At 41.6% G+C, this 25,314-nt stretch overlaps 1 protein-coding gene across 4 annotated transcripts in view; it reads left to right on the top strand.

Annotated features, from left to right (window-relative positions):
- ACSBG2 (acyl-CoA synthetase bubblegum family member 2) overlaps positions 1-25,314 on the top strand; it is a 79,385-nt gene that overhangs the window by 23,049 nt on the left and 31,022 nt on the right. For 2 of the 4 annotated variants that reach the window (XM_075863301.1, XM_075863321.1), the window contains exons 2-3: positions 7,844-7,970; positions 22,469-22,584. In XM_075863301.1, coding sequence (XP_075719416.1) covers positions 7,844-7,970; positions 22,469-22,584 — 243 coding nt within the window. Of the gene's footprint in view, positions 1-6,719; positions 6,901-7,843; positions 7,971-22,468; positions 22,585-25,314 lie in introns of those variants that run through there. The other 2 variants (XM_075863311.1, XM_075863326.1) reach the window with 2 other exon arrangements.

Here is a 25,314-nt window from a genome sequence, read left to right as displayed (position 1 = left end):
TGCACAATAAAATCACTTATTTATAAAAAAAACAAAAAAAAAAAAACTGTCACCATATTCTGAGAGCCATAACTTTTTTTTATGTTTTCGTCAAAGCTATGTAAGGGCTTGTTTTTTGCAGGATGGATTGTAGTTTTTATTGGTACTATTGTTGGGTACATGCGAGTTTTTGCACTTTTTTATTTATTTTGGGAGGGGTGGTGACCAAAAAATAGCGATTCTAGCGTAGTTTTTTTTTATTGTTTGGAGGTGTTCATCGTGCGGGAAAAATTAACATCGTTTTATTGTTTGGGTCGTTACGAACGCGGTGATGCCAAATATGTACTTTTTTAACGTGTTCATTTTTTTCCTATAATAAGGCTTCTTATAGGGAAAAAAGCATTTTTTTCTTTATGTAACTAACTTAACTTATTTTTACACTTTTCTGACTTTTTTTTTCTTTTTTGGTTAAGCTTTATTTACTTGTCCCACTAGGGGGACTATGAGACTTGCGGCTTTGATCGCTGCTAGAGTACATTACACTACCTATGTAGTGTAATGTATTCTATCTGTCATTGTGACGTGACCGTCACACTGACAGGAAGCCTAGAAGGAGCAGCCTCTGGCTGCTCCTCCTAGGCTTCTATGCATGGTAACCTGGAGGCCAGTGTCTGGCCTCCGATTGCCACAATAAGCATCGGCAGCCCCCACAATCACTTTGTGGGGGCTGCTGATATGCTTCAAACCCATTAAATGCGGCGATCGCAATCGGTCGCCACATTTAAGGGGTTAATTGCCGAAGTGTAAGACTGAAGTGTAAGCTGTCATGCGTAGTGATCCATTCTGTACTGAAAGTGAAATTGGACGTCCCGTACAAGCCTAGGACCGCAAACCATCAAAAGGCGTTGCAAGACATTAAGTTATGAGCCAGACGTCCAGCTACTGGTGTTCTGTTGGCCAGATGCCTCTGCTTTCAAAGGCTATTACGATGCACCGCAAAACAGCGATGGAGGCTGGAATAGAGGTCTATCCCCTTCAGCGAGGAGTCCGGCTTTTGTCTCGGATGCAACAATAGCCCGGGATTGGTCTGGAGACCACGTGGGCAAAGCCGTTAAGAGGCCTTAACAAGGAATGTCAAACTGGTCCTACTCCCAGGATTATGATGTGGGGTGGCATAATGTACGTTAGCTAGACCCTTCTAGTTTTCATTTCAGGTACACTAACCGCTCGGCGAAACATTGATTTGGTCGTGGAACCAGTGGTACAGCCATCTCGTGTCCCAGAAGCGGTTTTTCAACAGGATAACACCAGGCCGCATGTCGCTTGTGCTACTGTGAGCAGCCTGTGTGGCCTAAATGTGCTACCATGGCCTGCAGCGTCTACAGACTTGTCTCCAATCGAGCACACTCGGGATGTCTTTGGTCGGCAATTGTTCAGGGAGTTGCCAACAGCCCAAGTACATTTAGCGTGGCATAACATTCCTCCGACAACAATTAATAACCTCATTGATATCACTCCAAGGCATGTAAGGGTATGTTCACACGGCCTATTTACGGACGTAATTCGGGCGTTTTTGCCCCGAATTACGTCTGGAAATAGCGCCTCAATAGCGCTGACAAACATCTGCCCATTGAAAGCAATGGGCAGACGTTTGTCTGTTCAGACGAGGCGTATATTTACGCGCCGCTGTCAAATGACGGCGCGTAAATAGACGCCCGCGTAGAAGTGACCTGTCACTACTTTGGCCGTAATTGGAGCCGTTATTCATTGACTCCAATGAATAGCAGCGCTAATTACGGCCGTAATGGACGCGGCGTTCAAGCGCCTGCACATGCCGGTACGGCTGAAATTACGGGGATGTTTTCAGGCTGAAACATCCCCGTAATTTCAGCCGTAACGGACGCCCTCGTGTGCACATACCCTAAGTGTGTATTTCTGCGTGTGGCACTCTTACTTGATACTGAATTAATAAAGATGTTTGGAATATTTTGTTTCCCTTTTTTTATTTTTATTTATCACTTGCATATAAACACCTTTCATGACAGCGCCGTATATATATGGCGGATATCGGGAAGGGGTTCCCGCAAACCGCAGTACAGAAGCTAAGGCCGCACCATTACCGCCGGGTGCTAGCTGTATATTACAGCTGACACCCTCCTGTAACGGCCAGGACCGGAGCTATTCTCCGATCTGGCAGATTAACCCCTCAGTTGCTGCGCTCAATAGATCGCAGCATCCAGGGGGTTTTACCCGGCTGCCAATCCAGTGACTCAATCGTTGGGTTGCTATGGCAACCGGACGCCAAATAATGGCCTCAGTGTCTACCTTATCAGCTTGCTGTCTGTTTATAACTGACGGCTCTAATACACTGCACTACGTATGTAGTGCAGTGTATTAGAATAGCGATCGGGGCCTCAGGCCTTTAAGTCCCCTAGTGGGACAAATAAAATAAAAAGTTGAAAGGTTAATTAAAATGTTGTAAAATAATATAAAAACAAACCACAAATTTCAAGTAAAAAGCCAAACTGCCTTTTGTCCCATAAGTCTTCTATTGTTGGGGGGGAAGAAACACAGAGATAAACATTATTATATATATATATATATATATATATATATATATATATTCTACCCATGTGAGTGCTTGATATATCCTGGATGGTCTTTTTGTTTTCTGCTATATATAATTGGTATTGCCATGTCCGTAACAACCCAAATGATAAAACTATTATGTAATTTATCCCACACTGAACGCCGTAAATAAACACCAGAATCTTTGTTTTTAGGTCAATCTCCTCCCAAAAAATGGAATAAGAAGTGATCAAAAAGTCAAATTTACTCAAATAGTACCAATAAAAACAAATATGTCCACACAAAATAAAAAAAGTTATGGGTCTTAGAATATGGCAACACAGAAAACAAAGCTGCAATACATGAAAAAAATATATATAAATTTTGGTATTGCCATAATCGTATCGACCCACAGAATAAAGTTAACATATCATTTATGGTGCACGGTGAATGCAGGAAAAAACAAACAAAAGCTATTCCAGAATTACTTGTTTTTGGTAATTTACTCTTAACAAAATTAAATAAAGTGATCATTAGTCGTATGTGTCCCAATATACCTATAAAATCTACAGCTGGTCTCGCAATTGACGGAAAAATAAAGTTATGCCACTAGTAATGCAGTGATGAAAAAACATCCTGGTGTGCAGGCTGAAGGGGAACATTCCTTCAGTTTCAGGGCCATAGTATTTAGGAACTAGGAAGGAAATGGACATAGAACATATGCTGTAAGCGACGGCACCTGTATTATACCAGCACAACACTTTCCGAGCAAAGTTTCCCAAACTACGAAGGAGGAAATGTCCCCAAAGTGTTACAAAAGGGGGATAAAAAAAAATAATGCAGTTTCAGTGCGACACTGGCCTGTGCATAACAGATTGCTTCACAGCGTAACACACATCTTGTATTATTTACCCCATTATTATACCTTATTATGCCCTAATGTACTCCGCACAGATTACATGTACCCCCACATTATCAACTGAAATATCAGTAATACTCCAACAGAACTACTACCAAGCAAAATCCACGCTCCAAATGGTGCGCCTTCACTTCTTCACCCCAGTGTGCCTAAACAGCAGTTACGTCCACAAGTAACCTGCTGAACAACTTATGGGGTAAGATTCTCCAGTTACACAAGCTGGGCACAATATATTGTGCGGTGAAACTGCATATCAGTGGAGAAACTGCAATTTTCACTTTGCATCATCCTCTGCGTTTTAACACCTGAAAAACACCTGTGGAGTCTAAATGCTCACTACACCCCTTGATAAATGCCTTTTAGGGGTGTAGTCTCTAAAATGAGGTTTGTTTGTTTTTTTTTTTGCTTTGTTTGGTACATCAGAGGTTTTGCAAATGCAACGTGGTGTCCACAAACCATTCCAGCATAATCTACGCTCCAAGTCAAATACTACTTTGATTCGGATCTGTCCCATGTTTGTAAACGGCCGTTTTATAACCACATATGGTGTGTTACCATACTCGGGAGAAATTGCTTTACAAATGTTGGGGTGCTTTTCTTCCTTGTGAAAATAAAAAATTTTGGATCTAAAACTACATCTTATTGGGGGAAAAAATGGAATTTTTCGTTTTCACGACTTAATAAATCGGCAAAAAACCTTTGCGGTCAAAATTCTCACTATACCCCCAGATTCCTCAAGGGGTGTAGTTTCCCAAATGGAATCAGTTTTGGGGTGTTCCACTAAACTAATACTACAGGGGCTCGGCAAATGTGACATGGCGCCCAGAAACCATTCCACAATCCAAATGGCACCACTCCCCCTTCTGAGCCCTACCCTGTGTCCAAACAGCAGTTTGACCACATATGGGGTATTTGTGTGTCAGGACAAATTGCTTTACAAACGTGGTGCTTTTTCTCCTTTAATCCTTGAGGAAATGAGAAAATTGGCTAAACGTACGTTTTTTTCATTGAAAATTTAGATTTTCATTTTCACTGTACTTCTAATTTCTGCAAAACACCTGTGGGGTCAAAATGCTCACTAGACCGCTAGATAAACTCCTTGAGGGGTGTAGCTTCTCAAATGGGGACACTTTTGGGTGATTTCCACTGTTTTGGCATCACAAGACCTCTTCAAACCTGACATGGTGCCTAAAATATATTCTAATAAAAAGGAGGCCCCAAAATCCACTAGGTGCTTCTTTGCTTCTGAGACCGGTGTTTGTCCATTAGCACACTAGAGGCACATGTGGGATGTTTCCTAAAACTGCAGAACCTGGGCAATAAATATTGAGTTATTTCTCTGGTAAATCTTTCTGTCACACAGAAAAAAATGGATTAAAAAGAATTTCTGCAACCACAAAAAAAAAGAAATTACGTTTGTAAATTTCACCTCCATTTTGCTTTAATTCCTGTGGAGCCTCTAACTGGTTAAACTTTCTAAATGTTTTGAATACTTTGAGGGGTGCTGTTTATAAAATGGGGTGACTTATTGGCGGTTCCTAATATATAAGGCCCTCAAAGCCACTGCACAAGTGAACTGCTCCTTGTAAAAATAGCTTTTTGAAATTTTCTTGAAAATTTGAGACATTGCTGCTAAAGTTCTAAGTCTTGTAACGTCCTAGAAAAATAAGAGCGTTCAAAAACGATGCCAATCTAAAGTAGACATATGGGGGATGTTATACCACACAATTGTTGCAAATTGCCTGTCTTACAAGCAGATACATTTAAATCTAGAGAAATGCTAATTTAAAAAAAAAATCCCCTAAATTTTGTGTTTTTCACAATTAAATAATGAATGTTGCTGGCAAACGACTGTGAAAACTGTCATTAAAAACTGATCAACTGTCAGTTTTTCATGGCCGTTTTGCATCAGTGTGTCTCCAAAATGTCATCGGTTTCCAGTCAGTCTGTCCGTTTGTTTTTTAATGGCCGTTTGACATCGGTTTGCATCCATTTTTCTTGGCCCTTAAACTGATAAATTTAATTGGTCAGGCTTTCTTTGTCCCAACCCCTGGAAAACACCCAAAGGAAGGTCATTGTCATGATTTTCACAGACCCCCTGTAGATGATGGCACCCAGGCTCCTCCCCTCCCTGTAGTAATCTTCCGGGACTGTCTCTGTATATTCAGGACAGTCCGGAAAAATTTGTTACAGTTGACGACAATGCCCCCTGTACTAGGGCCATACTACCCTTGTAGTGAGCGTAACAATACCAGACATATAATTCCGCCTGAATGCCCTACACGCTCACCAATTCAGCGCCCTCTACTTCACGTGTGGCCTCTCATCTTCACGGGTTCTGCGGAGGTGACGAGATGACGCCATCTCGTTGCCTTCGCAGAACCCCTGAGACTAGAGACCAAACCTGAAGAGGACGGCGCTGCATCGGTGAGTATGTGTCATCGCGCCTCCGATAGCCAGTAAGGCAATGAAAGCCAGTGGGCAATGAAAACGGCCAAAAATAGGATGTCCTATTTTTTTGGACGGGCAATATTCACGGGCTGTTAAAAAAAACGGCAGTGTAAATGCACCCAAAGAACATCATTGTTCTGAAAAGGACCGTGTGACGGCCGTTCAAAAATCGTCCGTTTTTCAGTCGTGTGAATGTAGCCTGAGGGCATGTTCACACGCTTGGCAAAAAAGTCAAATGCTTTCAGACGTTTTTTTAAGCAAACTCGCGTCTTTCACTGCGTTTTTTACGTCCGTTTTTTGGAGCTGTTTTTCTATAGTCTATGAAAAACTACCCAAAAAATGGCTTGAAGCGACATGCACTTTTTTGCGGACGTTTCTTTAGGTGGCCATTTTTAAAAACTGCCACGTAAAAAAAACGCACTGGAACAGAACTCCGTATTTCCCATTTGAAATCAATGGGCAGATGTTTTTAAGCATTCTGCTTCCGTTTTTTTCAGGCGTTTTTTGCGGCATAAACCCCCCCCCAAATATGCCTGAAAACACTACGTGTGCACATACCCTTGGAATTGTGGAAATCACAGGATCGATAGTGTTTCAATGTTGAGGTGCGTGTGTGGATAGATATAGACGTTTGTCATGCAGCTGTTCAATTGTTTGATTAGGCGTCTGACCGAAAGTAACCTCAGAGCTCTGTACTGGCAGAACGGTAATGATCTACACATCCTCAGGAAAGCTTGTGTTGTGAAGCAGCACAGTGTCGTAGTGATGGGGGAGGGTTGTCAGCACATCCCTGACGTGCGGCCGTACCAGCAGATGGTGTTGTGGGCTGATGGTTTCCTTCCAATTACAGAGAGGGAGCTGTATGATGTCACACCACTGCTAGGCATTTTGACAGGGGCTAGAATTTTGACAATTCTACTGGTGTGAAGCAAGGCGGATGCACAGTTGTCCAGCACACGCTGCACTAGGGAACAAAATGCTGTGTGAGTATTCTTTCTGCACGCCCCCGACCACCTATTGAATCTGCTTTATTTACCAATGACATTAATATTCTCAAATGTTAGTTTAAGATTTATATTTCTATGCCTATTGGAGTATCCGTGTAGATGAGCTAGACAAAGATATAACTTTTTTTTAATTTGTGTACCCCTGTGGAGTGTATGAGGTTCCTTCTTCTTCTTCTTTTTTTTTTTTTTTTTTTTTTTAAAGCAAATGGCTCTAGCATAACAATTTGTCATACATTCTCAATTACTGATATATCCAGTTTCCTGGATCCATGAATGACTGTATTATGTCTAAATCTGCAGGGTAAACTTAAAGAGGCTCTGTCACCAGAATAAAAATGCTCTATCTCCTACATCAGTTTATCGGCGCTGGAATGTAGTTACTAGCAATGTGTTTTTATTTTAAAAACTATGTATTTTAACAAAGTTATGGCGTTTAGAACATTTATGCATTAATGCCCAATTGGGCGTTTTTTAATTTTCAACCAAGTGGGCGTATGACAGAGGTGTATGACGCTGGCCAATCCGCATCATACACCTCTCTGCCTTACACCCAAGCTAGATTCACTGAGCAGCGTGATCTCACGAGACCGCGCTGTGACGTCACTTCCGCCCACAGGTCGTCGTAGTGGTGGTGGTGGTAGTCTGCAAATTTGGGGTTCAGTTTTTACGGATGTCACTATACAGTAAAAACTACACGCTACCAAATTAGATGGGTTTTTTTTTTTTTTTACAAGGAAAAAAAACTGTTAAAAAAAAAAAGGGAAGAAGGTTATGGCTTTAAAATTGTTGCCTAAGTTTGTTTTTGAGCGGCAGGAGGGCTTTTTTGCTGGCTGAGCTGTAGTTTCTATTGGTACAATTTTGGGGTACATCAGCGTTTTTCATTATTTTTATATATTTTTTTTATTCCTTTCATTCTTAGTGACACTGCAGTGTGATTCAGACATGTCGTCTTCTATGGTTGCTGCTACCACTGAAGTGCATGGAAAGCCGCATGAGATAGAACAAGATGTGTGCTTGAATAATATATTTGTAACTTCCTCACAAAGGTAAGCTTCTTCTAAATCTTGATGTGCAGCTTTCTTTATCACTGTCAGTTCACACGTTGCGTAAATACTGCGGGTTTTCTGCAGCTTAATTAGTTGAGGATAATCTGCTACAAATACAGTAGCAGCAAAGTGGATGAGACCACAAATCTCATCCACACGCTGCATAAATACTGAGCGTAAAAAATGCTCAAATCGACCTGAATTTTATTCTGCGGCATGTTAACTGTATTTGCATAAATAGCAGTTGAGTTTTTTTGCTGCGCTTTTATAGCGATTCCACCGCAAAAAAAACCTGAAAAATAAGAAATCTAAGTGCTTTTCCGCAGTGGACATTCTGGGCGAAAAACGTCACCACAGTTTGGTGCAGTTCTTCGCCCAGAATTCCCTGCGGCGCACGGGGTGGATACGCTGCGTGCTATTATGCAGTGTACCCGCCCCGTGTGAACTCCGCCTTAGGCTGGTTTACCATGTTGCATTTTTGAACTGTTGAGAAGAAAAATTTATCTTAAAAAAACCCCACATTTAATATTGTAGAAACGCATATATTTTTAATTACCCATTCGTTTTACAAAGTGTTTCAGCTGTAATCTGGTTTTACGTTTACTAGGCTTATATCCCACTGCAACACCGGCCATGGCAGTTACCGATAGCTGCCGTTTAACCCCTTCAATGCGGCTGTCAATGGTGTCCACCGCATTGAAGTGGTTGACAGAGGGAGGTGGCTCCCTCTGTACCACCCGGCCCCCCCCTGCGAGAGATCGCGGGTGGCGATGGTTGCTATGGCAACCAGGAAGCCATTGCTAGGCAGGACCTAATAGGCTAACTGTCAGGTAGGTCATTCTCCATCTAAGTAGTGCAGTGTATTGTACCAGGGATCAGAAGATCAGATCTTCTAAAAAAGTTAAAAAGGAAAAAAAAAATGTTAAAGATAAATAAAGTTTTAACTAATAAAAACAATAAACGCCCGGTTTCCCTCATCAGCTCCTTTATGATTAGCAGAAAAATTAAAACATTAAAATAAACTATACATAATAGGTATCGCAGCGTTCGGAACGGCCTGATCTATAAAAATATCACATTTTTTTTACCGCACGGTGAACACCGTAATAAACAATGGCAGCATTTTATTTTTTGGTCATTTTGTCTCAAATTTTTTTAATAAAAAGTTGCAGGTAACGCAGAATGGTACCGATAGAAATCACAGTTCGTCACGCATAAAACAAGCCCTCCCGCAGCGTAATCAACTAAAAAATAAAAAACTTATGGCTGTCAGAGAATGGCGACACTAAAACATGATATTTTTTTTTAGAAATTAGTTTTTGTTGTGGGAAAGTAATGAAACGTAAAAAAAGATATAAATTTGTCGCTGTAATCGTATTGACCCGCAGAATAAAGTTAACCTGTTTATACTGCACGGTGAACATTGAAAAAATAAAAAAAACCCGTGCTAGAATGGCTGTTTTTGGTTTCTTCATTTCCCCAAAAATGGAATAAATAGTGATAAAAAAAATCGCATGTACCCCAAAATGGAACCAATAAAAATTCAGCTCGTTCCACAGAAAACAAGCCCTCACACAGCTCCGTCACCGGAAAAATAACACGTTATGACTCTCAAAACTCGATTCTAAATGACAGGCCAGACTTTTTTTTTTTTTTTGGCCAGTAGAATTTCACTAAATACCCCACATTGTCATTTGCTGGACCCCACAGGTGGACCCTGTAGATGCAGTGGAGCTGAGGAAACTTTAGGGCCTTGTGCGGCTTATAGGGCTAGTGAAGAAGTCAAATATAAGGCAATACTGGAGCGCAGATATTTTGAATAATATCCAATAAACCCGGCCTGTGCATAAAGGATTGGTTCAAAGCGACCACACCAATCCATGGATTATTCATTCACCCCATTATTACATCATCCTATTATGCCCTGATGCACTCCGCCCAGCTTACATAAACCCTGATGCACTCCGCCCAGCTTACATATACCCTGATGTACTCCGCCCAGCTTACATATACCCTGATGTACTCCGCCCAGCTTACATATACCCTGATGTACTCCGCCCAGCTTACATATGCCCTGATGTACTCCGCCCAGCTTACATATACCCTGATGTACTCCGCCCAGCTTACATATGCCCTGATGTACTCCGCCCAGCTTACATATGCCCTGATGTACTCCGCCCAGCTTACATATGCCCTGATGTACTCCGCCCAGCTTACATATGCCCTGATGTACTCCGCCCAGCTTACATAAACCCTGATGTACTCCGCCCAGCTTACATAAACCCTGATGTACTCCGCCCAGCTTACATAAACCCTGATGTACTCTGCCCAGTTTACATATACCCTGATGTACTCTGCCCAGTTTACATCTACCCTGATGCCCTTCGCCCAGCTTACCTATACCCTGATGCCCTCCGCCCAGCTTACATATGCCCCCACATTATAAGCTGAAATACCAGTAAAACACCAAACAAAATCTGCGCTTCAAAAGCTAAATGGTGGTCTAACTGATTTATGATCACATATGGGGTATTACTGTATTCTGGAGAACCCGTTTAACAATTTATGGGGTGTGTCTACGGTGGTACAAGCTGGACACAACACATTGGGCACTGAAATGGCATATCTGTGGAAAACGGAAATTTTCAATCTGCAACATCAATAATGTACTAATTTTCACAAAACACTTGTGGGGTCAAAATGCTCACTACACCCCTAGATAAATTCCTTGAGGGATCTAGTTTCCAAAATGGGGTAAGTTTTTGGGGGTTCCGCTGTACTGGTACTATAGCTCAATGCATCTTGTAAAATCTCCACTGCAAATACTAAGGGCATGTTCACACGCAGTGACCAGAAACGTCTGAAAATCAGCAGCTGTTTAACAACTCGGGTTTTTTACGGCCGTTTTTGGAGCTGTTTTTCAATGGAGTCAATGAAAAATGCCTCCAAAAACGTCCCAAGAAGTGTCCTGCACTTCTTTTGACGAGCTGGAATTTTACGCGCCGTATTTTGACAGCGGCACGTAAAATAAAGGCTCGTGGGAACAGAACATCGTAAATCCCATTGCAATCAATGGGCAGATGTTTGTAGGTGTAATGGAGACGTTTTTTCAGGCGTAAAAGACCCGAATTACGTCTGAAAACAGTGCGTGTGAACATGCCCTAAATGTTGCTCCTTCTCTTGTGTCCTACTGTGCATCCAAACAGCAGTTTATGACCACATATGGGGTATTTCCCTACTCTGAAGAAGTTGCTTTACAATTGTTGGGGTGCTTTTTCTCCATTTGTTGAGAAAATGAAAAATGTTGAACTACTGCTACGTCTTATTGGAAAATGTAATTTTTCATTTTTCACTGCCCATTTGTAATACAATCTGAGACACCTGTGGGGTTAATGCTCACTACACCCCTAGATGAATGACTCCATTTGGCAAACTACACCCATTGAGAAACTTTTGGGGAGTTTCCACTGTACTGGTACCTAAGGGGCTTTGCAGAAGCGACATGGTGCAGAAAAACCAATCCAGCAAAATCTGCTCTCCAAAAGCCAAATGGCGCTCCTTCCGATCTGAGCACTGATGTGTATTCATACAGTAGTTTATTACCACATATGGTGTATTTTGTACTCTGGAGAAGTTGCTTTGCAAATATTAGGGTGGGTTTTTTTTTTTCTCTATTTGATGAGAAAATGAAACATTTTGACCTAAAGCTACAACTTGGTAGAATTTTTTTTAATTTTCACTGCCCAATTCTAATAATCTATGAAACACCTGGGGAGTCAAAATGCGCACTACACCCCTAGATGGATTCCTCAAGGGGTGTAGTTTCCAAAATTGGGTCTTTTTGCGGTGTTTCCTTTTTGTTTTTGCACCACAAGACCTCTTCTAACCTGACCTGGTGCCTGAAATATAATTTAAGAAAAGGAAGGCCCTAAAATCCACTAGGTGCTCCTTCTGGGGCCGGTGCTTCAGTCCATTAGCACACTAGGGCCACATGTGGGATATTTCTAAACTGCAGAATCAGGGCAATAAATATTCAGTTGTGTTTCTCTGGTAAAAAAATTCAGTATTATAGGAACAATGGAATTTCTGTAAAAAAAATATTATTTGCAAATTTCCCTTCCACTTTGCTTTAATTCCTGTGAAATGCATAAAGGGTTAAGCTTTCTAAATGCTGTTTTGTATACTTTAAGGGGTGCAGTTTTTAAAATGGGGTGATTTGTAGGGGTTCCTAATATATAAGGCCCTCAAAGCCACTTCAGATCTGAACTGTTCCCTAAAAAAATAGGCTTTTGAAATTTTCTTGAAAATGTGAGAAATTGCTGCTAAACTTATAAGCCTTGTAACGTCCTAGAAAAATAAAAGGATGTTCAAAAAAATTATGCCTACATAAAGTAGACCTATGGGAAATGTTATAGTATCTATATTGTGTGGTATAAGCCATCTGTCTTACAAGCAGATACATTTGAATTTAGAGAAACGCCAATTTTTGCTAATTTTGTCTAGATTTAGTTTTTTTTTACAAAAAAATATTGAGTTTATCGACTAAGTTTTTTCACTAACAAAGTACAATATGTCACGAGAAAATAATCTCAATCGCTTGGATAGGTAAAAGCATTCCGAAATTATTACCACATATAGTAACACGCCTCCAAAAAGTCCCTAGAAGTGTCCTGCACTTTTGACGAGCCGTAATTTTACGAACTGAACTGCATATTCTAGATGAGGCCTCACTAATGCTTTGTAAAGTGGTAATATTACATACCTGTCCCGCGAGTCCATGCCTCTTAATACACGACAATATCCTGCTGGCCTTTGAAGCAGCTGATTGACATTGCATGCTGTTATTTAGTTTATGATTTAAAAGTACACCCAGATCCTTAACAAGTGACTCCCCCAGTATAGCTCCCCCTAGGGCATATGATACATGCAGATTGTAGGTACCCAGATGCATAACTTTACATTTATCTACATTAAACTTCAATTGGCAAGTGGATGCCCAAACACTTAGTGTGTCCAAATCAGCTTGCAATTCACGAACATCTTCCATAGACTGACGAATACTACATAGCTTGGTGTCATCTGCAAAAACAGAAATAGTGCTATTAATCCCATCCTCTATATCATTAATAAATAAGTTGAATAATAGTGGTCCCAGCACTGAACCCTGGGGTACACCACTTATAACCGGGGACCATTCAGAGTAGGAATCATTGACCACAACTCTCTGAATACGGTCCTTGAGTCAATTCTCAATCCAATTACAAACTATATTTTCTAAGCCTATAGTCCTTAATTTACCCATTCGACGTCTGAGGGACAGTGTCAAATGCCTTTACAAAGTCCAAAAACACTCTATCCACAGCGGCCCCTCTGTCTAGGCTTCTGCTCCCCTCTTCATAGAACCAAATCAGGTTGGTTTGACAAATTCTGTCCTTCGTAAAACCGTGCTGACTGTCACTTATAATAATTTTTTATTTGTCACACAATCCTGTATATAGTCCCTCAATATCCCCTCAAACTTTTTCCCCACGATGGATGTTAAGCTTACTGGTCTATAATTACCTGGGGAAGACCTACAGCCCTTTTTGAAAATAGGCACCACATTTGCCCTGCGCTAGTCCCTTGGCACTATACCAGTCAAATCTCTGAATATTAGTTATTTCAGTTCCCCTCTTCCTAAGCTCTTTAAGAACTCTAGGGTGTAACCCATCTGGTCCCGGGGCCTTGTGTCCATTTATTTTTTTATTTAGCTTGGACATTAATATATCCGTTGATATACTGAATTGGATGAACAGCACTGGCACCGGCTATATCAGCCACTCTTTCCTCTGTTGTGTATATACAGAGCTAAAGAACCCATTTCGTAACGCTGCCTCTCTTCATCCCCTGTCACCAACGCCCCATTACCGCTATTTAGGGGTCCTACATGTTCAGACCTTGGCTTTTTTGCATTTATATACATGAAGAAATTTTTGGGATTTGTTTTACTATGATTGCTGGCCTTGGATGCAATACCTATACACACTCCCGACACTTCGGTAACGCTTCTTTGGGACTTAAACAGCACAGCGAGATCACGCTGTGCTGCGGGTACTGCTAAAAATGAACGGAGAGAAGTGTATGACGCTGATTGGTCCGCGTCATACACTACTCTTTACAGCACACAGTTGGTAAAAAAAATCAGTCTATTAAACTAATTATCAAAAATCTAAAACTTGCTCAAAATTGATCGTTTTTCATAATAAAAAACACTGATCTACATTACAGCGCCGATCAGATTATGTAGGAGATAGGGCACTTATAATCTGGTGACAGAGCCTATTTAAATTGTGGGGCCTTGTGCTGCATATGGGGCTAGTAAAGAAGCTACAGATCAGGCAATATTGTTGTACAGATATTTTATACAACACCCCAATTTTTCGCAAGTCCGTGATCTGGACGTGCTTTGAAGCTATTAGTCTTTCATTTTTGCATTATAATGATTATGCACCGTGCCCACCCAGAGATGACCCCCAGAGATGACACCTGATATGGCCACTTATTCAAAACTAGGCCTGTCATTAATAATTTCTGCTCCAAATTTCAACAAGCTTACACCCATGAAAAGAACATTGCAATAGACAAGTCCCTTGTGCATGTTAAGGAGATTCTGCAAATTCTACAAATACCTTCCCAGTAAGAAGGTGGCATATGTAATTAAAATGTATAAGCTGTGTGAGTAGCTCGGGATACACCTACAGGTTTCAGATTGATGAAGGGAAGGACTCCAGGATTGGACCCGCAGAATGCCCCGCATCCTGAGTTAGTGGAGAAATAGTGTGGGATTTAGTGAACCCACTACTGGACCAGAGTTGCCACCTTTACGTGGATAGCTTCTATACCAGCATCCCACTGTTTAAGTGCCTCGCCAACAGAAATACTGCAGCATGTGGCACTGTGCGCAAAAACCAGGAAGGCATCCTTAAAACACATCGTGGCCATTGTCAGAAGTGGTGAGTAGGGCAGTATGCAGCGAGAACATATTCTTCATCAAATAGAAGAACAAGAGGGATGTCCTTCTCTTGACCACCATACACAGTAACGGCAGCACCCCAGTCCCTGTTCAAGTTATCTCTACAATGACCCCCAAGCCGGATTGCATTGTGGGCTGTAATAAGTACATGGCAGGGGTTGACCTCTTAGACCAAGTCCTGAAGCCTCATATAGTAGCATGCGTAAAACGGGTGTGCTACAAAAAGTTGGCCGTGCACATGGTACAGATGGCATTGTATAACGCTTACGTGTTCCGTTCTGTAGGCCGGACAGGATCGTTCCTTAATTATCAAAAGGTGATTATCAAGGCACTTGTGTTTGAAAACCAGGAAGGGGAGGGCCCAAGCACATCTCTGAAAGCGAGAGTGCCCGTATTTTACCAGAGCTACGCTTTCCTGGCACTGTTCCCCAAACTGCACCTTTTTTTTGGGATCTTCCCTTCTTTGCAGAGTGTTCAAAAAGGGGATAAGAAAGGAACCGTTTATCAGGGACACCTAACCGAAAAAACTGGCCTGTGCATAAAGGATTGCTTCAAGATGTGCCTAACATCTATAAATTAAGTTTGTATTCTTTTATTCTACACTGACTTGCTTTTCACAACTTGCATATTCCCCCACGTTAAAAAATTTAAATACGGCCTAAATCCTATTCATCAAAAAACGTGTGGTCGAAATGCTAACTATATCCTTAGATAAGTTACTTGAGTGTAGCTTCCTAAATAGGGTCACTTTTGGGGTGTTTACCTTGTTTTGGGCCCGCCTTCCCTTAACACTGCTGTGTCCCAACAGCAGTTTATTAGCAAATATGGGGTATTGCTGTACTCTGGAGACATTGTTTTACAAATGTGTGGGTGCTTTTTTTTCCTTTAGACCTTGTAAAAATTTTACTAGAAAAAAAAGTATATTTTCGTGGCCTAATTACACAAAATTCATCAAAAAAAACAGTTGGGGCAAAATGCTCACTATACCACTCTAAATTCCCTGAGATGGTGGGGGGGGGGGGCGGGCGGTGTATTTGCTAAATAGTGTCTTTTGGGGGAGTTTCCACAGTTTTAGCACCACCACCACGAAACCTCTTTAAGCCTGACCTGACTAAAATATATTCTAATTAAGAAGGGGACCCCAAAATCCTCTAGGTGCTCCTTTTGCTTCTGAGGCCGGTCTTCAGTTCATTAGCACACTAGGGCCACATGTGGGATATTTCTAAAAACTGCAGAATCTTGGCAATAAACTCTGTTAATTTTTTTTTTTCTGTAACACCGGTTTTAATAAAATGGAATTTTTGCAAAAAAGATTTGTAAATTTCACCTCCACTTTGCTTTAATTCCTGTGAAACGCCTAAAGGGCTTAACTAACTTAATGCTGTTTTGAATTCTTTGAGGGGTGCGGTTTCTAATATATTTAGGCCCCTCAAAGCCACTTCTAAACTGGTCCCTAAAATGTTTTAATTTAGCAGCAATTTCTCACATTCAAGAAAATGTCCAAAGTTATAAGCCTTGTAATGTCCTAGAATCAACTGAAGCCTCTGGTGCCGATGTGTCCTCGCTCGTCTGACACGATGCAGGACCTGTGAGTGACGTCACAGCGTGATCTGGCAGAAGCTGGGCGTTCTGAAGAGAAGTGGATGTTACTTCTCATCAGAGCGCCCAGCTAGTAAAAGTATTAAAAACGCCCCGATGTACGCACACAATACACGCCCACTTGGACTTTTACTTTTAAACACACCCACTTGGACTTTTGCAAGCCTCATTTGCATAACTACAAAAATGGTCATAACTTGGCCAAAAATGCTCGTTTTTAAAAATAAAAACGTTACTCTTATCTACATTGCAGCGCCTATCTGCTGCAATAGCAGATAGGGGTTGCAAAATCTGGTGACAGAGCCTCTTTAAGGCTCAGAGCCCATTTTTCAAATCTGACATATTTCACTTTATGTGGTAATAACGTCGGAATGCTTAAACCTATCCAAGCGATTGTGATTGTTTTCTTGTGACACTTTGGGCTTCATGTTCGTGGTAAAATTTGGTCGATATATTCAGTCTTTATTTGTGAAAAATTGCAAAATTTAGAGAAAATTTACAAAAAATAGCATTTTTCAGAATTTAAATGCATCTGCTTGAAAAAAATACGGTTATACCACCCAAAATAGTTACTAGTTCACATTTCCCATATGTCTACTTTAGATTGGCATCATTTTTTGAACATTCTTTTATTTTTCTTGGACGTTACAAGGCTTAGAACATAAACAGCAATTTCTCATACTTTTTTTTCAGTTCTGAAGTGGATTTGAGGGGCCTATGTATTAGAAACCCCCATAAAACACCCCATTTTAAAAACTAGACCCCTCAAAGTATTCAAAACGGCATATAGAAAGTTTTTTAACCCTTCAGGCATTTCACAGGAATTAAAGCAAAGTGGAAATGAAATTTGAAAATTTCATTTTTTCTGCTGAATTTCAATTTTATTCAATTTTTTTCTGTAACAGAGAAGGTTTTACCAGAGAAATACTACAAAATATGTATTGTCCAGATTCTGCAGTTTTTAGAAATGTCCCACATGTGCCTCTAGTGCGCTCGTGGACTAAAACACAAGCCCCAGAAGCAAAGAAGCACCTAGTGCATTTTGGGGCCTCTTTTTTATTAGAATATATTTTAGGCAGAATGCCAGGTTTGAAGAGGTGTTGAGGTATCAAAACAATGGAAACCCACCAGAAGTGACCCCATTTTGGAAATTACACCCCTCAAGGAATTCATTTATGGTTTTTGTTATTATTTTGACCGCACAGTTTTTTCACAGCACCTATTTGAATTGGGCTGTGAAATGAAAAAAATTATATTTTTTCCAATAAGATGTCATTTTTGATCAAAATTTCTTATTTTCACAGGGAACAACATACCCCATTTTGTTGCCCAATTTGTCCTTAGTGCGGCAATACCCCATTTGTGGTGATAAACTGCCGTTTGGGCCCATGGGAGGGCTCAGAAGGAAAGGACCACCATTTGGCCTACTGGAGCTTTTCTGGTGCTAAGTCATGTATGCAGAAGCCCCTGAGGTATCAGTACAGTTGAAACCCCTGAGAAGTGACCACAATTTAAAAACTACACCCCTTAAGACATTCATCTAGAGGTGTAGTGAGCACAGGTACTGTGTAAAAGATAATGCGCAGCAGATGGTGCAGTGTGAGATTTGCAATTTTATATATATATATATATGCCATTTCAGTGTCCAATATATTGTGCCCAGCATGCGCCACCGGAGATATACACCCCTTAAATTGTAATGTGGGTTCTCCTGGGTACGGCAATACCCTACATGTGGCTGTTATCAGCTGCCTGGGCATACGGCAGGGCTCAGAAGGGAAAGATGAGGGGGGTAAGCTGTGCGGAGTGCATCAGGGTAAATTAAAAATCAAGGGATGTATGATACATTTTAAAACAATCTTTTATACAGAGCCCTGGTTTTTCGGGACACGTGTCACATTGGTATATTGTGTTCTTCCTTATCCCCCTCTTATAGCAGACTCTGCACCTCTTTTGACTCTTTCCCTTTCCACCGGTTTGGGGAACTTCTCCTGGAAAGTGTTGCCCTGGTACGATGCGTGTGGCCTCGCTTCCAGAAGTACTGGGTGCCCCCCCTTCCTGGTCCCTAAAGATTAGATCTTGAAATTCCAGGAAAGTTCCCCTCTGGCCTTCACATCGACGTAGCACGTACGCATTGTACAGAGCCATCTGTATGATGTGCCCGGCCAGCTTCTTATACCACACCGCATGGCGCTGTAGGGCTTCAGGACTTGATTTGACAAGTCCATCCCTCCCATGTACCTATTGTAGTCCAGGATGCAGTCTGGTTTGGGGGTGGCCTTTCCTTCATATATCCTAAACCTGTAGGTATACCCTGATGCACTCTCGCACAGCTTATACATCTTCACGCCATACCTTGCCCTCTTACCTGGCAGGTACTGGCGGAATTGAACCCTCCCTTTAAAATGTAACAGGGACTCCTCAATAGAAAAACACTTCTCGGGGGTGTAGGCTTGGGAAAACCGGGCACTGAAACGGTCTAATAGGGGTCTCCATTTATACAAACGGTCAAAACTGGGGTAATCTCGAGGTGGGCACGACTCATCAGTATAATGTAAGAAGCGAAGTATTGCCTCATTTATTTATTTTTTTAGGTTCCAGTTCAGTTCTGAAGTTGCTTTGAGGGGCCCATATATTAGAAACCCCTATCAAATACCCCATTTTAGAAACTAGACCCCTCAAAGTATTCACAACAGCATTTAGAAAGTTTATGAACCCTTTAGGTGTTTCACAGAAATTTAGAGCAAAGTAGAGGTGAAATTTACTTCTTTTTTTTTTTTTGTCAGAAAATCCTCTTTATAACATTTTTTTTATAACACAAAAGGTTTTACCAGAGAAACGCAACTCAATACATATTGCCCAGATTCTGCAGTTTTGAGAAATATCCCACATGTGGCCCTCGGGCGGTAATGGACTGAAGCACCGGCCTCCGAAGCAAAGGAGCACCTAGTGGATTTTGAGGCCTCCTTTTTTTATTAGGCACCATGTCCGGTTTGAAGAGGTCTTGTGGTGCCAAAACATTGGAAACCCCCCAAAAGTGACCCCAATTTGGAAACTAGACCCCTTGAGGAATCCACTGTAGTTTTCTTGGGGTGCATGCAGCTTTTTGATCAGTTTTTATTCTATTTTTAGGTGGCGTGGTGACTAATAAACAGCAATTCTACTATTTTTTTATTTATTTTTTTTACTGCGTGCACCGTGCGCTATAAATGACATATTCACTTTATTCTGCGGGGCGATATGATTACGGCGATACCCTATGTTTATAGTTTTTTATGTCTTATGGCGTTTGCACAATAAAATACGTTTTATAAACAATCATTCACTTTTTGTGTTACCTTATTCTAAGAGCCAGAACGTTTTTATTTTTCAATCCATAAAGCCGTGCAAGGACTTATTTTTTGCGTAACGAACTGTAGTTTCGATCAGTACCATTTTTCGGTACACGCGACTTTTTGATCTCTTTTTATTCCATTTTTTGGGAGGTGAAGTGACCAAAGAATTGTGATTGTGGTACGGTTTATTAATATTTTTTTTTACGGCGTTCACCGTGCGGGATAAATAACAAAATAATTTTGTAGTTCAGGCCGTTACGGATGCGGCGATACCAATTATGTACAGTTTATTTGTTTGTTTATATATTTTTATTAATAATAAATGACTGATAAGGGAAAAAGTGGGACTTTTTTACTTACTTTTAAAACTTTTATTTTCTTATTTTTACGCATCTTTTTTGTAACTTTTTTTTTACTTTATTACTTTGTCCCACTAGGGGACTTGAGGGCAGGAGGCCCTGATCGCTATTCTAATACACTGCACTACATGCGTAGTGCAGTGTATTAGAACTGTCAGCTACTCACTGACAGCAAGCATAGTGGGTCCTGACGTTGTCAGGACCCACTAGGCTTCCGTCTATGGCATAGCCGGACGCCATTGTTTGGTGTCCGGTTGCCATAGTCACCATTGCCGGCCGCTATCGTGTAGCAGGCCGGCGATGGCGGATTAACCCCTAAGAAGCCGCGATCGCTATTGAACGCGGCTTCTGAGGGGTTAATCGGCGGGGGAGCTCCGCGATCGGTCCCGGCACATTGAGCAGTGATAGTCTGCTGTCGGAAACAGCAGCTATCACAGCTCATGAACGCGCCCCGCGCGAACGGCGCCGTGTTTACTCCATGACATACTATTATGTCATGGAGCGCGAACGATGCACTTACCATGACATAATAGTATGTCCTGGAGCGTTAAGGGGTTAAAGGAATACTCCCACAACATTTTTCATTCTCTGGCACATTATGTAAATTGAGGAGAAGGTAATCCTCTTGGTGGCTGTATATGTGCGTTATCCGCTCCCTTCTGGTCCTCAGCTGTGTCATGTGACCAGCAATAGGCTTTCCAACTGCTACAGCGTCTCATGTGTGGACAGGAAGAGTCTTATTGCTGGTCACATGACACAGCTGAGACCCAGAAGGGAGTAGATAACGCACATATACAGCCACCACGAATTACATAATGGGCCAGTGCATAATCTTTTTGTGGAAGTGCTCCTTTTAGGAGTTAAATCAATGAATTGCATGTTCTATATCTTTTCACACACCACTATATATCAATCTTACCAGCTCCTCCTGGTTTATAACCTGCTGCCCACAAATCAGGTGTTTGACGTGACCGGTTCCCTTTTTAACTTTATTGCTGATTTGTATACCAAACACAATGATGTATAAGGCACTTTTGATTTTAGATAGTAAGACTTAGGGTGGATTCAGACGAATGTGCTTTTCGTCCGTGCAGCCCGCGTGGTACTCACGCGGGTCGCATGGACCTAAACAAGTCTATGGGCAGTGCAGACAGTCCGTGAGTTTTGCGCAGCGTGAGTCCGCTGCGTAAAACTCTCAACATGTTCTATATCTAGGCGTTTTTCGCGCATCACGCACCCATTGAAGTCAATGGGTGCGTGAAAATCACGCATGCTCCAGGGAAGCACTTCCGTGGGACAAGCGTTATTCGCGCAACAGTAGTAAAAGAATTAAAGTAAACCGAAAAGCACCACGTGCTTTTCTGTTTACAAACGGAGTGTCATAATGATGGCGGCTGCGCGAAAAGCACGCAGCCGCGCATCCATATGAACAGGACACACGGAGCTGACACGCTGCCGCACGCGCAAAACGCTCACGTTCGTCTGAATCCGCCCTTAAGCTGCAAAGGTGTACATTTTATATTTGATACGTTTAGCAATACAGTTTTTTTCCTGTAAGGCAATGTTCGCACACTTTTTTTTTTTTTTTTTTTTTTTAATATTTTTTTTTTCCAGGCAGAAAAATCAGCTTCAAATCCTTCCGGAATGAAATTGAGGCAAATTTTGACCGGTCTGCAAATTCTTGCTGCAATTTTCGTGGCGTTTTTTCAAGCGGATATTGAGCGCCGCAGGCAAAAAAACGCCACAAAACTTTCTCTGCCTTCCATTGAATTTAGTGGGCGGTTAGAGGCGGAACTGTGGCAAGAGCATGCTGCTTGTTTTACCGCGAGCGGCTGAAAAACTCCTCGGCCTGCTATTGAAATCAATGGGAGGCTGTTTCGCCCCATTTTTTTGTTCCCATTGATCCAGATGCGGCTTCCGCGTCAAAATCTGAAAAAAACGGAGTTAGGCATAAAGAGGCAGCCTAGATTTTATTGTCCCTTTTTTTTTATTATACATTCCAGTAATTAAGTGATTGAAAATGTGATATGAAAGCTCTACTGTACAATAGTCCTAACTAGCACATGAACAAATAAGCAGTCACTGTATGGTTGTTGTTTTTTGGGCTTCAATGTATAGCCCTTTCCTCTGTAGGGACTTAATCCGTTCCTTAATGTGTTTTTTTTGTTTTTTTTTAATTTTGAAATGTAACAGCAAAGAAGAATCCGTGCAGGAACAGTCAAAAATAAACCATGCACCTTCCGATGCTTACAGCATAAATCCAGTTGTAGATGAAAAGATGGCTGAATCGGACATTGCTCGTTGTGATGGTATGCATCTATTTATGTGTTACCCTAGATTAATTTTGGGAATTGGATAACCGACAACCCAGCTTCCTCCATACACACTAGATTGGATTGTCATGCATATCTGACAATATAACCTGCTTTGGTTAGGACTGTTACCATAGATATTACATTATCAGCTGATTGACTGAATTTTCCAACAAAAATTTTTCATTTTATGGGTCATACATATTAAACTGGCCATAGTAAGTCTACCCCAGAGTTATAATAGTCTGACTCTGAAGGGGCCCATTAGAGATTAGCCACTTGGGGGGGATTAAACTTTTCTTTCCTCAACCACTGCATATGGGGCTGCATGCCAGTGGTGCTTTTGCTTTCGGAGACTGGGTTCACGTGTTGCATTTATGTTGTGTTTTTGAACTGTTGGGGTAAAATAGTTTGTTTTTTTTTGGTTTTTTTTGTAAATGTATGGGTAATTTAAAAAAAAAAAAAAAAAAGTGGTTCAGATGTAATACTATGATGACTAGTACATTTTAAACCAGATTAGGGCCTGTTCACATCACCGTTGCCCTTCCGTTGAGGGGTTCCGTCAGAGGTTTCCACCGGGTAACCCCTCAACGGAAAGGCGAACAAACTTCAGTTTCCCTCACCATTGATCGAAATGGTGACAAACTTTGCTAATGGTTTCCATTTGTCACTGTTGTGACAGGGTTCCGTTCTTGACTAAACCAATAGCGCAGTCTACTATTGACTTGTCATTCTGTGGTGACATGCCGTTTATGTGCATGATCACTGCTAGAATGAACGACAGATCTCTAAGGCCAGTGATCGGTTGTAGCAATCACACAAGAACGGCACGTCATCACTGCAGAAAGTCAACAAATCAGGGCTGGGCGTGTGTGTATGTATGCGTTTAGAAATATTGATTAGAAGACCTTAACCCCTTCCCGACATTTGTTGTACGAATGCGTCATGGAAAGCAAGTGCTTCCCGCATCTTGCCGTATCCATACGACAAATGGATGACACAGGCTCAGAAGCTGTGTTGTATCTTCCCTGGATGTCTGCTGTATGTTACAGCTGACACCATGGGGTAATGGCCGGGACCAAAGCTTGCTCCTATGTCAAAATCGATCGTTGCATTTAAGGGGTTTGCAGCTCATCGGCACCCCAGCAATGAAATTGCTGGGGTGCCGGTGGCTGCAAAGGCAACCAGAGGCTTAACACTAGCCTCCCGGTATGCCTAGTACGGAAGCCTTTCAGGCCCCGTTCAGAGGCGGGGCCTAAAAGGCTTCCGTAGCCGCCAACAAGAAGGCGTCGGCTCAGGAGCTGCGTCCTCAGCGGTGGATGTCAGCTGTATATTACAGCTGACATCCACCTGTAACGGCAGGAACCGGAGCTAGCTCTGATTCCTGCCATTAACCCCTTAGATGCAGCAATCGCTGCATCTTAGAGGTTGGTAGCAGATCAGCAGCACTGCCATGCAATTGCAGGGCTGCCGACTGCTGCTATGGCAACAGGAGGCCTAACAATGGCCGCCTACTCTGCCATTACGTAAGCCGATTAGGCCCCGGAGGCAAAGTCTAATCTGCTTGCTGTCAGTGAATGACTGACAGATCTAATACATTGCACTACATAGGTAGTGCAATGTATTAGAAACAAAATAAATCTGACAGTTGGATCTTCAAGTCCCCTAGTGGAATGTAAAGTTTCAAGTAATAAAATAAAACACAATCGTTCTTTTTCCCTTTTATAAAGTCCTTTATTGAAAAAATTCAAATAAACCATACATATTTGGCATCGCCGCCTCCGTAATGGCCTGAACTATAAAAATTATTTATTCCACGCGATAAATGGCGTAAGAAAAAAACCAATGCCAGAATGTCTGTTTTTGGTCACTTTGCCCTACAAAAATTGAACAACATATCGCATGTATCCAAAAATGGTACCTAGCAAAACTCTCTCGTCTCGCAAAAAACAAGCCCTCATACAGCTCAGTTGACGGAAAAATTTCAGTTCTGGTTCTCGCAACAGAAAAGTTCCTTTTACAAAAGTAATTTGTGCAAAAATTTGTAGAACATAAAGTGCTATAAATTTGGTATCGCCGGAATCTAATTGACCCGCAGAGTAAAGTTAACTTGCAATTTATAACGCATGGTGAACGCTGTATAACCCCCCCCCCCCCCCCCCATAAAAAAAACATGGCAGAATTGCTGTTTTTTTTTGGTCACCTTGCCTCCCAAATATGGGTTAAAAAGTTGCATGTACCCCAAAATGGTAGCAATAATAACTACAGTGCGTCCCGTAAAAAAAGCAGCCCTCATACCACTGTCTATGAAAAAATAAAATAAGTTAAGGCTCCAATAAGACCAGAAATAAAAACTATGCAGTTGTGCAGGCCTGAGGGGAACATTTCTTCTGCTTCAAGAGGCGATTTATCAAGGCCCTAAAATTAGGGAACCAGGAAGGGGAGGGCCCAAACATATCTGCTGGAAGCGAGGGCGCCCGTATTATACCAGGACAACCCTTTCCCAGCAAAATACTCCACTGTGTAAGTGCGGGGAGTGGACCAAAAGGCGGATAAGACAGGACACCATTTATCAGTGCGACACGGTCCTGTGCATAAAAGATTGCTTCACAACGTAACAAATATTTATGGATTTATTTTATTCACTTTTTTTTTTTTTTACCCCATTATTATACCACCTGACTATGCCCCTGATGTCCTCCGCACACATTACCCATACCCCCACAT

Source organism: Rhinoderma darwinii, chromosome 1 (genome assembly GCF_050947455.1).
Source record: "Rhinoderma darwinii isolate aRhiDar2 chromosome 1, aRhiDar2.hap1, whole genome shotgun sequence".
Classification (NCBI taxonomy): Eukaryota; Metazoa; Chordata; class Amphibia; order Anura; family Rhinodermatidae; genus Rhinoderma; species Rhinoderma darwinii.
Note: the sequence above shows the minus strand (reverse complement) of the source record. Positions and strands in the feature narration are given on the sequence as shown.